Source organism: Symphodus melops, assembly GCF_947650265.1.
Source record: "Symphodus melops genome assembly, chromosome: 22".
NCBI classification, from domain to species: domain Eukaryota; kingdom Metazoa; phylum Chordata; class Actinopteri; order Labriformes; family Labridae; genus Symphodus; species Symphodus melops.
Genome location: NC_136712.1, coordinates 4,594,887 through 4,609,210, shown reverse-complemented (window position 1 = coordinate 4,609,210; position 14,324 = coordinate 4,594,887). Strand labels below are relative to the sequence as shown.

General features: G+C 40.0%; 1 protein-coding gene across 6 annotated transcripts in view; it reads right to left on the bottom strand.

Moving 5' to 3' along the window:
• syt1a (synaptotagmin Ia) overlaps positions 1-14,324 on the bottom strand; it is a 139,608-nt gene that overhangs the window by 30,775 nt on the left and 94,509 nt on the right. For all 6 annotated transcript variants that reach the window (XM_079334818.1, XM_079334817.1, XM_079334822.1 and 3 more), the window contains one exon: positions 8,717-8,914. In XM_079334818.1, the coding sequence (XP_079190944.1) occupies positions 8,717-8,885 (169 nt within the window). In that variant the 5' untranslated portion in view covers positions 8,886-8,914. The remainder of the gene's footprint in view (positions 1-8,716; positions 8,915-14,324) is intronic.

Genomic DNA, 14,324 nt, shown 5'->3' with positions numbered 1-14,324 from the left:
AAAAGGAGGGGTTTTTTTAACTGACGTGAGTTTCCTTCACCGTATGTTGTTGCCGGACTTCATAGACTTGAGGAGAGCAATTGGACAACTGGAAGTCAACTCTGTCACCTGCAGACTGTCAAACCGACACTCAGCTCAACAACGCTGTGACAGCTCTAACAGCCGTCTGCAAACACAGCGGCACCTCGACAACAGTCAGCTGCTTTGCCCCAGTGCATTCACACAGGTACACTGAACAAACACAGTGATGGAAGAAGAGGAAGTGGGTTTTTCTTCGGTACCACTGAGAAATAAAATCAAGTCCAGATGGGCTGAAAATAATGAGAGACCTTGCAACAGACTTCTCACTTCAGCAGTCATAATCGTTGTTCCTTTATTCTCCCCAGAAGACACAAAACATCTGGCAGCACACCCCTCTTTTAAAAGAGTGGAACAGACAAATGAGTTTCTTCTTGAGCAGGTTTTTTTTTGTGTTTATCACTCCGAGAGGACACCAAAAATGTCTGGCTCTTTGTAGGAATGATCTCAACAGCAGCCATAAATCCAAAAGTATGAAAGATAACATAAACCAGGTCAAACTCCAGCCCTCTGAAGACTTTATCTGACAAACTCCAAAAATACCCATCAAAACAGAAAAGTATATTACAGTCCATCACTTTGGGGCTTTACTGACCAGCATTTAGCTGTGGTCTCTTCACCAAGGGCCGAGAGAAAAGAGAGAGAGCGAGAGAGAGAGAAAGGGAGGGAGGAAAATCGATGCTCTGTTGACAAAATCAATAAGCACTCTCCTCTAAGGAAAAACAGTGAGTGATGTTCTAAAATAACTTTAGGATCTACAGCTTTGGCCTCGCCTCGGAGCCCGTGTGGTAATGGAGGTGACACTGGATGGGACTTGTTTACTATAAGGCACCCTGAACGGACCGAATTTCCTTTTAAAATGTGCACCTATAGGGGGGATAAACTGTGCCTCAGGTAGCATTTACTGCATTCATACCTGAGAAACATGAAAAGAGTCTTTTGTAAGACCCAGTCCACAAATCAAAGGCAGAGAAATCTGCTTGTTCGTCCCTTGATTTAGCTGCGAGCTAAGTCTCATTAAATGATATGATATGCATGTTGTTATTCTCACAGCTAAGGCCATGTTTCTCTGCAATCTTAGTTTTTTTTTTTTTTGCTGCGCCACAAACTAACCCCCTCGTCAATCACCTGTTATCACAACGGAATATGAATGGAGCATTTTAAAAAACGCAAGAGGAGGGAAATGGACGTCGTTCGAAAACGTGCTACTGGATGAAAACGCTACTGTGAAAACAAGAAAACCAGGCGAAGAGGAATCGAAGTGGATTGAACTGTATTTAGAGAGAGAGGTGAAGGGGAAGATTCAGGATCCGAATTCAGCAGTTTGAGGACAAACACTAGAATAGGTTGGAGACAAAAGAACGATTACTAAATAAACTCACCTAATGTCAGTTTAATCCCATCTAATATGCATAGGATCATGAAAACGTTCAATGAACACACTTCCCAAAACTCATTCTGTGAGAAACAGAAGTTGTGTTGAATGAAACTGGTTTTAAAGTGCACATCAGCTGTATTCTTTTATTCTACAGTTTCAGAGCGCTATTTGCCGTCTGCTTGTGGCGCAAATAACTCCGTCTGCTGAGCTGTTTCTTCTATGATGACAGAAAATTGCAGTAGCGTGTTGTCATTACGTTCTCTTGAAGAAGCCTCGAAGCTCGCGGTGCTGTGATACATGCCGGCTAGAGTGACGCCATAGACAGAACTGAGAGGACTTTCAAGACGTTTGATATCGTGCATATATATATATATATATATATATATATATATATATATATCCTCTCAAACTGGAAGCATTGATGAATAGAAATCAAATTAATTACACTGTAAAAGCATTCCATTCAGACAGTTACAGTGGAAATCAATCCATGAACCGAGCTCTTATCTTATTCATCAAGCGAGCATCTTCCAGTGAAAGGCACTTCTGTGTTCTTTAATTAAAGGAACCTAAGTCCCAGAAAGCAATAAAAGCATCCCCTAATTAACTACATTGTGTGACTGTCCTTTCTTGAGAGAAATAGAGCGAGAAAGTGAAAGGGAGAGCAGGAGCAAGTATTGCCAGCTTGCCACTCCACTTCAACCGCCAGCACTTATCTGCTGTTCAGCCGAGCGACATGGCATGGAAAATGGAGTTTCTCTAATGGGTGGGTCGCCCATGATGGAATCCATGTTTGCTGTTCTTCAAGGCTGAAATCACATTTCAGCACGGTTATCGAAATGGCACGGCCTGGTGGAAAAGCAGGGCACTAAACAATGAGAAACCTTCAAAAGTACTTAAGACACTGCGATTGAAATATATCGCTCTGTGCGCAATCATTCTCTCTTTGTTTTGGACAACTTTTGGACTTCTAAGAGCTTTCTCTGTTCTGCTGAACGGGCCGCCTTTAGTGACAGACAATGTTGGGGTTCTGCAAATGAATGCTAAATTCAATGAGTAAGGAATATGTACCTTCAAATTCTTATCAGACATCAGATAGAAAATATAGAGCATGACTCTGAAACTGCTTCGTCGAAGAATCAAAGATATGTTTCCCTATCAGCATCAGAGGAGATTTGGAAGCATGCTGTGAGTGTTTTGTGATTACAATAAATCAATCTCCCCCTCCTAAAAAAAAAAGATTTTGCCACTCTGGATTGAGCTGCAATTTCAAGTTTGAGGGGAAAGTGTCGGTTATAGCTACAGATCAACAACCCCTGGGCTCTTTTAATGTTATTTTGAATTACACTTTTTTTTGGGATTGAGCAGCCAGTGGTTTTACATTGAGGAAAATAAATGAATCCATTAGAGACACGTTTGTCAAGGAACTTACAACTGTAGCAGATGGTTATTCATGGGAAAAGACTTAGATGGTAATTAATACTTGATAAAGCTGACATCAAAAGATTAGCAATAGGAACAGGTTGAAGCACTAAAAGGCCTTGAGTACGGGTAAAAGCCGTGATAAAATGTCAAAGGTCCATTAACTGAAGCAAGGTCCCTATAAGAGCTAATTATAACAAAATGTTTCAAGTCATAGAATAAACCTTTTTGCAAACCTACTCTTTAATGGTTAAAGGTTGTTTCTTCATACAGCAAACCAATCATAATCCGAGTTCACTGGAGCATCATAAGGTTTATGATATGGTTTCTAATGTTTTCAAATTGCGTTAGTGGTTTTTCTAATAAAGCCCGTGATGAAAAACAACGTCGAGTGTTCTACAGAGAAGGCCAGGATGAAGTCACTGCTCACAACAATGACGATAAATTCATATAGAATTTTCTTAACCGGATATTTTAGATGCCTTTGGTACCTCAGAAAAGTACTTGTTCCACTCAGTTATAACATTATAACTTTTTAAATGACAGACCTATATTGAGCCAATAGAAGAGGAAACATACTTTACAGCTAAACGGATTCTTGCTGTGATGTAGCACAGTTCTTGGTTCCTGAGAAGAGCTTATCAGATTTCATTTTTTGAGCTGTGAAGGGGTTCAAAGAGCAGCAACCTCAGAGTGTAACAGAGAGCCAAGTTTCAACGGCTGACATTTTGCTGAATATAGTCCGAAAGGTATGACAAAAAGCCGGCCTTTTCCTTACTCGACTTGCTTTCACTGTCCTATCATATCGTGTAAACCCCCCCCCCAAAAAAAAAACCCAACAACAACAACATCTGTTGAATAAGAGCGTCATAAATTTTACGTCTTGCATTGACAAAGAATTAAAATTTATGTCAGGAAGATCAAAACCAGTCCCAGGATCTGTCCCTGTTCTGACTCAATTCTGTATTTAAAAGGATTTCCGTTGCAAATGTTCTCCTCTCCATTACTGATAAAACATCGCACTTTACATTAGATAGAAAGCTTTTATCATCAACGGAATAGAGTTTGGTTGGAGCATTTAAAATGACTGTGTGTGTGTGTGTGTGTGTGTGTGTGTGTGTTTAATATGGCATCTGGTTTATATCCACTTCCAGCAGCCCGCACTAATCTAATGTGACAGGACTCTGTTGGTCAATTAACCTTGACATTATATCTTGTAATGCTTACGAGAGCAACACTCTGTCCGCGCCCTTTCCCTGCTGTGGCTTATTTAAGCAAACAGTATGACTGCAGCAGGGAGCATCAAACACCACTGTAAACTATAAATACTGAGCATTTACTGAGAGCTAATGAAAACTTCTTCTGAGTCTGTCCTTTTTTTAACAGCCTGGTAAAAAAAAATAAAAAAAGGTCTGATGAGTTATTGTCATAACTGGCACACATAATGTTATACATTGTTAGGCATGGAGCTGAAGTGATTGACAGGTGGGTGTGATGTAACGGTTCGTCAAGAGGTTTAAAACCCGCCTCAGCTCCAGCTCTGAGCCTGTCGTTAGGTTGACTGAAAGCTAGGCTGAGGCAGCATTTCCAGCACGGCGGCCCATGAGCCTCCAGAGCCCCCCTGCAGTAACAGGCGGCTGACGTCACTCGGGCTTCGTCCATGAATATCGGTTGAATCTGATCCGGCTTTGGTTGGGATAAGCCCTCTGCCGGTGTCTCATGGCAGCCAGTAACTTTTTGAAAATCAAGGTCAGAGAGTTGATGACAAACGTTGTCGCTAGAGCAGCAGGCGGCCGGAGATGAATAGCTCTTCTGAGCCACCTTCGTAATCCCCTGTAAGAAACTCAGCTGTCTGTCGACTGTGAGACGCCTCAAAGTCAAACAAGTTGAGACACGTTTAAACTCTGACACATCTTTTCAAGTTTTTTCCCTTAAGGTTGGCCTGAGGATCTTTCAAAATGATGTTATTTTCTATATTTATGGCTTCAACCATCAGCTGCATGACATGTTTTTTTTTTCAGTCAGCAAAAAAGTGACAGATCTTGTCAGCTAGTCCCAAAAGAGTTTTAGCTCTAAACAGAAGCACTGTGCAAGTTTGAGATGTTCTTAAAGATGGCAACTTATGAACAGATTGCTCGATTGAAGGGACAAAAAAAAAAAAAAAAAAAAACTTAGATTGAGTTATAGTTTTTTTCAAAATTGCAGATAATCTCGTTGTTGTGAAATAAAGATTTAGGGAACTAATTATTGAAAAGAGTTAATAAAACTAAAACTTCAAGGGCTTCAAAATGATTGATTGTGCCTTTTGCTGCCTGAGAGTATTAATATCCGGATAAAAGAGACAGCCTTATTTATTTTTCTGAAATGTCAATCTCTACTTCTGTGTTATTTGAAGAACTGGCTGCTGGAGCCAGCAGTCATGGATCAAATAGCCTCCATGTTCAGAGGTTAATTATTATTGGGGAGTGAAGCCTTGAGCATTTAGAAAACTTACCGAGAAATTCAATACGCTAGTTTCCTTGGAGGCAGGCTCGCTGCTCAATGAGAAGTCACAATATGGTTTAGTGCGATTACACAGTCGGACCTCAGCGGGAGAGTGTGCTGGGACGTGTTTTCATGTTTCTATTAAAGTGGAATGCTCGATCCTTCACAGATTGATTAGAAAAGCTTTTTTTGTTATTGCAGAAGAAATCAGTAAAAACACACTTTTGAGGAACACAATCAGGATGATCCATTTCAGTTATCACTTTTCCCCCTCTAAATTCAATCTTCAGTATGTAAGGGGTCTATTTTTCCACTTTTTTTTAACTGTTCCTGTATTGTTTGTGTGATTACATAATGTTTTATCGAGTGTTTTGTGCATCTTTTCTTGTTTTGTTTTTTTTTTAATCTTTGTAATTGGATTTTTCTACTGTTGGTCAGACAAAACAAGCAATTTACAGACGTCCCCTGTAGCACTGGGAATTCGTGACGCTCATTTCCAACTTTTTCTGACATTCAAGCCCAACAATTAGCATATTCATTAAAAAAACACTCATGAGAATGAGTTATTATTGTAAGTTGCAGCCCTGCAGCACATCTGAAACCTTTACAAATCCATCTCACCAAACAAGAAAAAGCAGGGCACAGCTTATGGAGCAACATCTGGATGTACTGTAAATATTTTGGGTAACTTGTTTAGGCAAGCCGCAATGAAAAGCAAGTCAAGAAAATCCAAAAAAGATGGACATAAAGTCAGCGGCTCTCTGCTCGCTTGAGCCATCAGCAGACAGATGGTGTCCACCAAATATCCACTCACTCAGAGGGATGAGTCCTGCAGATCCTGACAGACAGAAATTGAGCAACAGGTCATTGTGAAAGCCCCATGTGACCACCCCGAAAGCCAGAACAGCTTCAACTGGGTCATTAAAGCCGGGAGAAGACTTCTGCAGTACGGTCCTGAGCATTCAGCTTCTCCTCTCGCATATTCCCTTGTTAAATCTTCAACCTTACTTTCTCCAGACAGTATCGATATTCCACGGAGTAAACAAGTCTCTGTACATTCATCACCAGCTTGGCAGCGCCGAGGAGCAAACTCACGACTTCTGATTGAGGGGATGGGGTGAGAAAACAACAATTTAGAGATCCTGCATATCTGACAGGCCTGTTTTTAAAGGAGGCTCTCAGAGAACGTCTCTACCCATTGGAAACAAAGCAAGCTCTAATTTAGCTCTGCGATGCAATTTCAAAACGTTGGAAGCAATAAAAAGATCGATGGCTTTGCTTCTGAAAAATAATGCAAAAAAACTGGTCGACCTGGGCGAGTTAGGAACAGCAATATAAATTTTAGTGACATATGCCAAGCCACAGGGAACACCAACCTCAGCGGTCCAGTATTGAAATCACAAAACTGAACCTGTAGATTATCTTCCTTCACCCACTGCATTTCAGCATGATTAAGAAATCCAGATAGGTTCCCCTTTCCGTCAAAGAAGCAAGAGAGGCATGAAGTGTAAATACACAGCGGGAGCTTCACATAAACACTCAAACAGCCGCCCCCATGCTGGAAACATTATTGGCACCGCTGTTTCTGATGTTTTACATCGTCCTCGATGAACTCGTCGGATCTAAGGGCTGAACAACGGGCCCACAATTCTACCTTTGTGCGTCACACATTGCATGCGAGACCTAAGTTGGGCACAAGTAGCTTGAACTGGCAGCCATATGCTAAAGACGTCCAAAGTACTGGTGTAAGTTGAGTGATTCACTTTAACATGTACCAGTGGATATGTATTTAGTTTCTAATAAATACCAATCCCCAGGCTTCAATCATCACAGATAACTTCATATATACTACACTGTTATATTTGCTGCTGATGAATGAAGAGACTGTTTTGACCGAATTAGACGGAAAAACCAAAAATCTAACAGAAAATAATTAAAGCCAGTCACACATAATTTAGCAACTGATCGTGTCAAACACATGAATTATTGTTGCCAGATGTTTATTCTCGACTTCAAATCTGATTACTTCAGTCATGACATAATTCAGTGAGACATTTCCGTCTGAGCCGTTCAGTCTTTTTTTATTTTTTTATTTTTTTTTTACTGAAAGACAAAAATGGCAGAGGTGGGGAAAAACTCGTTCGCCTGATTCATGTGAAATCTTTTGTCCAAGATCATGGCTAACACTGGCGTTTCTTCTTCTGCGTCATACACCAAAGTTCACTCGCATTCACTGTTGAGTCATTTTTGAATCACACTTACACTAGAATCACGTTGAAAGGACTAAATGTGTTTATCTCTGATGGGTTCATTTTGAACCAGATGGAGGGTTAATTATAGACACATCACATGTAGCTGTAAAGAAACATTGATGGAAAAGGTTACAGCTGCATACTGGTGTTTTTTATTTTTCTGATTTTTTTTCTATATTTAATGTTTGAAATTGAGGTGCATCTGATTGCATTTTCACAAACAGTTACAAGCTTTTTTTATCCACATGGATGTGTTGGCCTGTTAAAACACTGTCCCAAACAAATGCCTATTTAGATTACTGAATTTATTTGGAGATCATCCAATCAGACAGCGCTTTATTCATTACTGAATCTCAACTACAGCTAAGTGTACTGTACTATTTTACAAAATGGTTTTGCAAGTTGTTCCAATGCATGTTTTGTTGGAAGGGAGATCTGTTCAAGTGTCCACATGTATGTTTTCATATTTTCAATAACCCTATAACTCTACTGTAAAGCTTCGACTTACCATGATGACTAAGATCCTATACAGGGAAACTGATCACCAATATTCCCCCTTTTATAACATTTTATAGACTTGAAGTTTTATTATGAATATAGTCTCAGAATAATGGATGATGACGATAATCTGTTGTGGTCCTCATCTTGAAGACAGAAACTAACTTTACAATCATAGAAGAACTCAAATAGCCGGCATTATGAGTAAAAAAACAAAACAACTGAACTTGTACCGACGATATGCTATGCAGACGATGCACAATTGTACATCTCGTTCTCATCTGATGACCACAAACTTTTCAAACGCGTCTCAGATATTGACTGATTTTTAAAAATTAAATGAGGAAATGATCAATTACTCACCTGATAAAAATATATGAAATGGTTTTAAAAAGTACAGTTCATTAACACTAGCAATACAACGTTGGGAATAGTTTGAGATTTTAATTCAAATTGTATTTGTCGTTTCAACTAGGTTATTATAAAGACACTTTGCTTACGTCTGAACTTTGCCTTAAGAAGTGAATTCAATAGAAAGTAGATGGTCAAAAACGATACTCTCAAAGTGTTCTACTCCTGAGCTATAGAAAGTCGACACACTTACATGGGATTTTGTTAAGCTCGTTCATGAACTTGTCCTTAAGTTTGGAAAAATTCTCGTCTTTATCACCACCGCCCGGGCCAGCCATGTTGGTGGTGTTGGAGCCAGCTGAGGATGATGAGGCGCTGGTAGGCCCAGGCGCCGCCAACGCTTCCCTTCGACTCTCGGTCATAATGGCGACGCTGGGAAGCCCGGCAGATGCTGGACAGGTGGGAAAAAAAGAGAGAAAGAGGAAACAGAGAGGGTAAGATTTTGTGTCTTTTTGTTACTGCTGTGACAGATGCATGTCAGAGTCAGCAGCATGCTCGCCTCCTCAGACGGCTGAGCTGTCACAGAGTGTGCGAGCAGCTGCTGGCTCAGCCTGGGTAAACATCAGCTGGGGTCCATGATGAATCGACCAGCACGCTAAATTCAGAACAAAGCTACTCTCTCGCTGCTTAAACTCCAGATTAGCATTACTGAGCCCAGATAAAATGATTATTTATGACTCTGAGGCAGTAAATCTCAGCGCGGCCACTGGTGTAATTGAAATGGCGTGCTTTTACAAGTCAGCCCAAAGTACAGTAAGTCATGTAGAGATGATTACTCATCCGCTATCTGTGCTTTGTAGACAACAGGTGTGTTTATTTTACATGTAGTCCTTTGTGTGGGTGGGAAGAAGGAAACAATGCATCATGCATATGAACATGTGTCATGTGTTTATAACTGCGCAGTTCTGTGTAATAAGTACAAACATATACACCTCGTACATTGAACAGGAAATTGCTTGTAGTGCAAATTTACACAGTTTAGAGAAATTGAGGCTACAAGGAAAACTTCAATTTTTAGTTTAGTTTCTTAGCATAACAACTTAACACTGTTGTGATCAGCTTTAGCTCTGTGACACGCCTGCTGCAAACAGGAACTATTTATGGTTCACACATTGTGTGCAGGTTGTAATTTGTCACCATAGCAATCAGGGAGGTAAATAGCTGCTATAGCTGCAGAGAGTTGAAGTGCACTGTGAAGGTTGATGGCCTGCTTCTCCTTCTTCGCTGCACCACGGCGCTCATTAAACTTAGATTTTCCCCATTACTAGTGTTGTTTCATAAAGGGCAGTGCAGTGGTGCAAACAGAAAAGGCTTTAAAACGTTTGTAAGTAATTGATCAAATGTGAACGTAACCGTGAGTATGTCCTCCAATGAAATCTGCTTCAAACCTCAAAGAGCTGAGGAAAAAATAAATCCTCATATGAGCTTGAAAAAGATGAAGGGAGGGAAAAAAAACTTCAGAGTGCTGAAATGAAATTCATGTTTCTTTGAATGTATAAAATTGGTCTTGGAAAAGCAGCAGGCAATTTAGTCTGAATTACGGCCAAGATATCAAGTGTCTTATCAATGTTTCTGCTCCTCCGATGCATTTTAAATGCATTTGGACACTTTCTTTGATTGTAAAGCTGAAGTAGTCCAGAACATCAGAGTCAATACAATTGGAAAAATCAAACTTCTATGATGTGCTGGCTGCCATTGTGCAGCCTGGATTGAACGGTTGTGTAGACCAAATATCTCTTGTTTACTTATCTTTGACTGTAGTTGTTTGGGGAGCAACAGATAATTTATTGTTCTTGGCACTCTTCAAGCATATCCAGCTGAAGGATTCAGGCTTGCACTTCACAATATGTTTCATCACAACTAGATTATCATCCCTGCTACTGTTGGAAATAGATGCCGGAAACAACCACAGTCTGAGTTCTTGCAATCAGAGTACACATGTCTGTGCAGAATTGATACAGCACTGCATACATCAATCTGTATTGAGGAAATCCACCCCCGCTCAAACATTACTATTTTCTCCTATATAAGACCCTGTTCATACATCAAAGAGCAGGCAGTTAATGCCACCACTTTGGCTCCAAAACTCCAACAAGCTTTAATTCAACACCACGGACAGAAACTGTTTGATCCCTACATCAGAAACATGCTGCTTTGAAAGTATAACAACGAAGTAAAAGTCATATCAAGCACATCAACTGTGTAATTATAGTGAATCAGAAATGTATGGAGCCTGAACTGTTGGCAGTGCAAGCCGACACAAAATTAAATTGAACAAAGGCCCGATTCTATGTCTACATCAATTCTTACATCTTTGTGTGAACAGTGCTGAATACCAAACACTGACCGTATGTTACATGTCAGGATCAAGCTGCAACCTCAGGTGTTCAAAATGAACAACGCAATGAAAAAATATTTGAAAAAATATGTTCTTATGAAGTGTGTGGATTCATACACTACAGAGAGTCCTGTAGTCAGTTTTTGGTATAAGATAAGATAATCCTTTATTCATCTCGCGAGCGGAGAAATTTACAGTGTTACAGCAGCACAGAGCTGATTAAGGTTGTGTTTAACATTAATAAGCATGGATCACCATGTGACACACCTATACTATCCAGAGGAAATGATAGTTAGACTTAATTATGTAGCTATAGTTTTTTTCCTGACTAATTCAGACATTAAGACATGATAAAAAAAAAAGCTAATTTTTATGACTTTTAAATATACTTTTGACAACTCAGTACTCTGATATATACTTAACCCCCCCTCCTTCTTAAACCCAGCACTGAGGAGAAAATTGGAAGCATGGACTGCTGCTGATGTTCTCCCACCATGCCAACAGTAAGCATGTTGCAGTAATGGCCAATTAAGCTGGCCAGCAGAAGCACAAGCAAACAGCCAGCTCGGACAATTAACATCTGAGCAGACAGAATCAAGCAGGCTGAGCAGAAAAGTGAAAAGCAAACAATTCGAATTTGGTCTTACAAAGGAGGTCAAGCTTATGTGGGTGATAACAAGGGGCTTTAAAAGTTATTGAGAAATAAACCAGTGAAATAACACAGTACACTTCTCCAAGTTCTCCACTGTAATGGGTGGTGTTGCCCAATGGTATATAGGACACTTTTTACACATGGTCTATTCTGAAGACAGAGAGACTGAAGATGAGTTGGAGCACAGCAATAAGTAACGGTATCTTCCATAAATTTACAAAGGGAACATTACATCACGTTAATTTGAAGTATAAATAACAGCGGTCTCAAGACAGGAGATGCAGGCTACATAATTATAGACATGTCATGCCAGCAAAACTTACTTGACATTGACTTTATCTGCCTTTACATGTAACATATTGATTCAACCGAGTTGCAATTCTTTAGGCTGAGAATGAACTTGGTGCACAAAATACATTTTTGTGGAAGGAGGAAGTCTTCAAAATCATAACATGTTACCCAGCTGCTGCGAGCCAACATACTGTGAAAGCATGATATTGTGATCTTAACACCTAGCTAACACTTGCTTAACAACATCTTTGTCTTTCACCATTAAATATTTTCAGCCCCACTACTGGGGAAAAAATGCTAAAGTACCTGGTTTACAAAAACTAAACTTCCATCTGAATCAAGAAAAATGAGTCATTTAAGACGATTTAACTCCAGGTAAAGAGTAGCAATGAACCTTCCCTTGCTGTTAACAAAGCAGCCATTGGCTGCCTCAGCCCTCTCAACCTCCCCCTTTGTTGAGTGGTCGCCTACGCGTGTCCATGTTCGCTCAGCCTCCCTTTGGTCTCCCTTTGAAATGCGGCAAGGTTAGTGTGGGGGCTGAGCTATTGAGAGGCACGCTCTGCAGTGACAGAGATACTTCAACACGGGCGAGGACTTTTAGGGAACATAATGACGCTCCACAGAGCGCATGTGTGGGAGGCTTGTGTAGAAGAAGAATTTATCATGCACTATGGGTGGAGGGCATGTCGATTTCCATTCGATATTTTACAAGTAAGCAGATGTGAAGAGAAGACTCACAAGCATAATGTGTTCCCATGCTTGTAAAAACATGTGTAATATGTAGGTAAAAAAACATCTTGAAAAGACAATAATTACCCTTAAGAATTCAGAGTGGGTGCAAATTTAAATGTAAATGGGACCATGTTGGAGGAAATGAGACCTTTTGTAGATTGAGACATGCTTCTGTTTGGTATAAAGCTCGTTATATATCACATAATCTTCCTTAGGAATGACTACAGGTAATTTTCTGCTCTGTTATCGCTACATTAAATGTCAAGCAAAACGTGAGGACTCTAAGTGTGGAAACCACCCCTGGAGTCTGTTATTCTTCACACATTAGGGTCTTACCTCGCTTGCAAAAAATGAAACATTAAATCATATTTCTCATATTTGCACCTCAATGACTACTTGTCCCTTCTCACCCAAGATGACAACTTCTACATTGGCCTCACCATCTGTGATTCCTCACAGCAGGTGATCCACTTGAAGAGCTCAAAGTGGATCAAGCCTCACTTATCTGTTTGAAACGCTAAAAGTGGTGCTGGCCTTTTGCACTCTTCAAGGGGCCATCAATATGTATTATTACTGTATATGCACTGCAACAAAGAGTTAATTTCTGCCTCTGTTATCTCCATCGAGGTGTGCCTCTCAGGTGTAAAACCCCGACCCAATTACAGGGCCGCCAGATGGCCCAGCAGGTCCCCAACCACAATGGTGAAGCTGGCACACAATTCCACTCTCTCTCTTCATATTTCTCCTTTGCTCTCTAACTGGGTCAGATCACCAGCTTCTTACCCCCCCCCCCCCTCCCTTCCTGCTATCTCCTTCATCATCCTTTCATCTTTTATTTTCCTTTCCCACTATTGGACTTTTTCTCCCTAACCTGGGCAATCCCAATACACATGAATTCTACTGTTTTTACGCAATTAAAATAAAATGGAAGAAGAGCTTGCATTGAGAAAAAAAAACTTTGTTTGTTAGACCTTTTTTTTGTTCAATTTTGGAAAACATTTTTTTGGGTATCTTGTGGATTACTCTGCTCCCCTCTGGTTTCAGCTTTGGCAAGCTTACTTAGCTTTATATCTCATGCTGTTTGAGGAAGTGATAAAGCTGCCAAATTCAGCTCTACCTTGGAAATAAACTGTCCATTTTCTCTCCAAATTCAATATAGTTAGCAGCTGACAGCAAAGCAATGCCACCTCATAGGGTTTTGTTAAGTTTTTCTCCCAGTACAATCACAAATAAAATTATAAATTTATTTTTTATAAATATCCACTCATAATTGTCCCCCAAATACATGGCATTAAAAGACAAAAGACATGGATAATAATAATAATAAAATGTAAAAAAAAAAAAAAAAAAGGAGGTATCCTCAGTCAGATTAGGACAGCATGTGTGTATCGTGTTGATAGCTCTGCTCCCCACTGGTTTTGGCAAGATTTTACATCTCATGCTGTTTGAGAAGGTGATAAAAACCTTCTCAACCACATCCTAAGACCAATGCTCTCCATTTTCTCATCAAAATAAAACAGATGACAGCAGATTGTATGTTAAAGGAGGGGGGAACATGGCACTCATTCAGCCTTTTGCCAATACAACTCTTCCCTCTTGTCATTTTATTGGGCTTCATGGGTAAATTACCCAGTAAATTACCAATTAAGCCCATTTTTATCAAGAATTATCTGCTGTCACCAAACCGTTTGTCAGTATTTGAAGCAAGTAAATGCATGTTTGTACAGTCCCCTGCAGTAGGGGATCAATGATTCTTTGTGATGAAAAGGGTGTGTTTTCTGCAATACT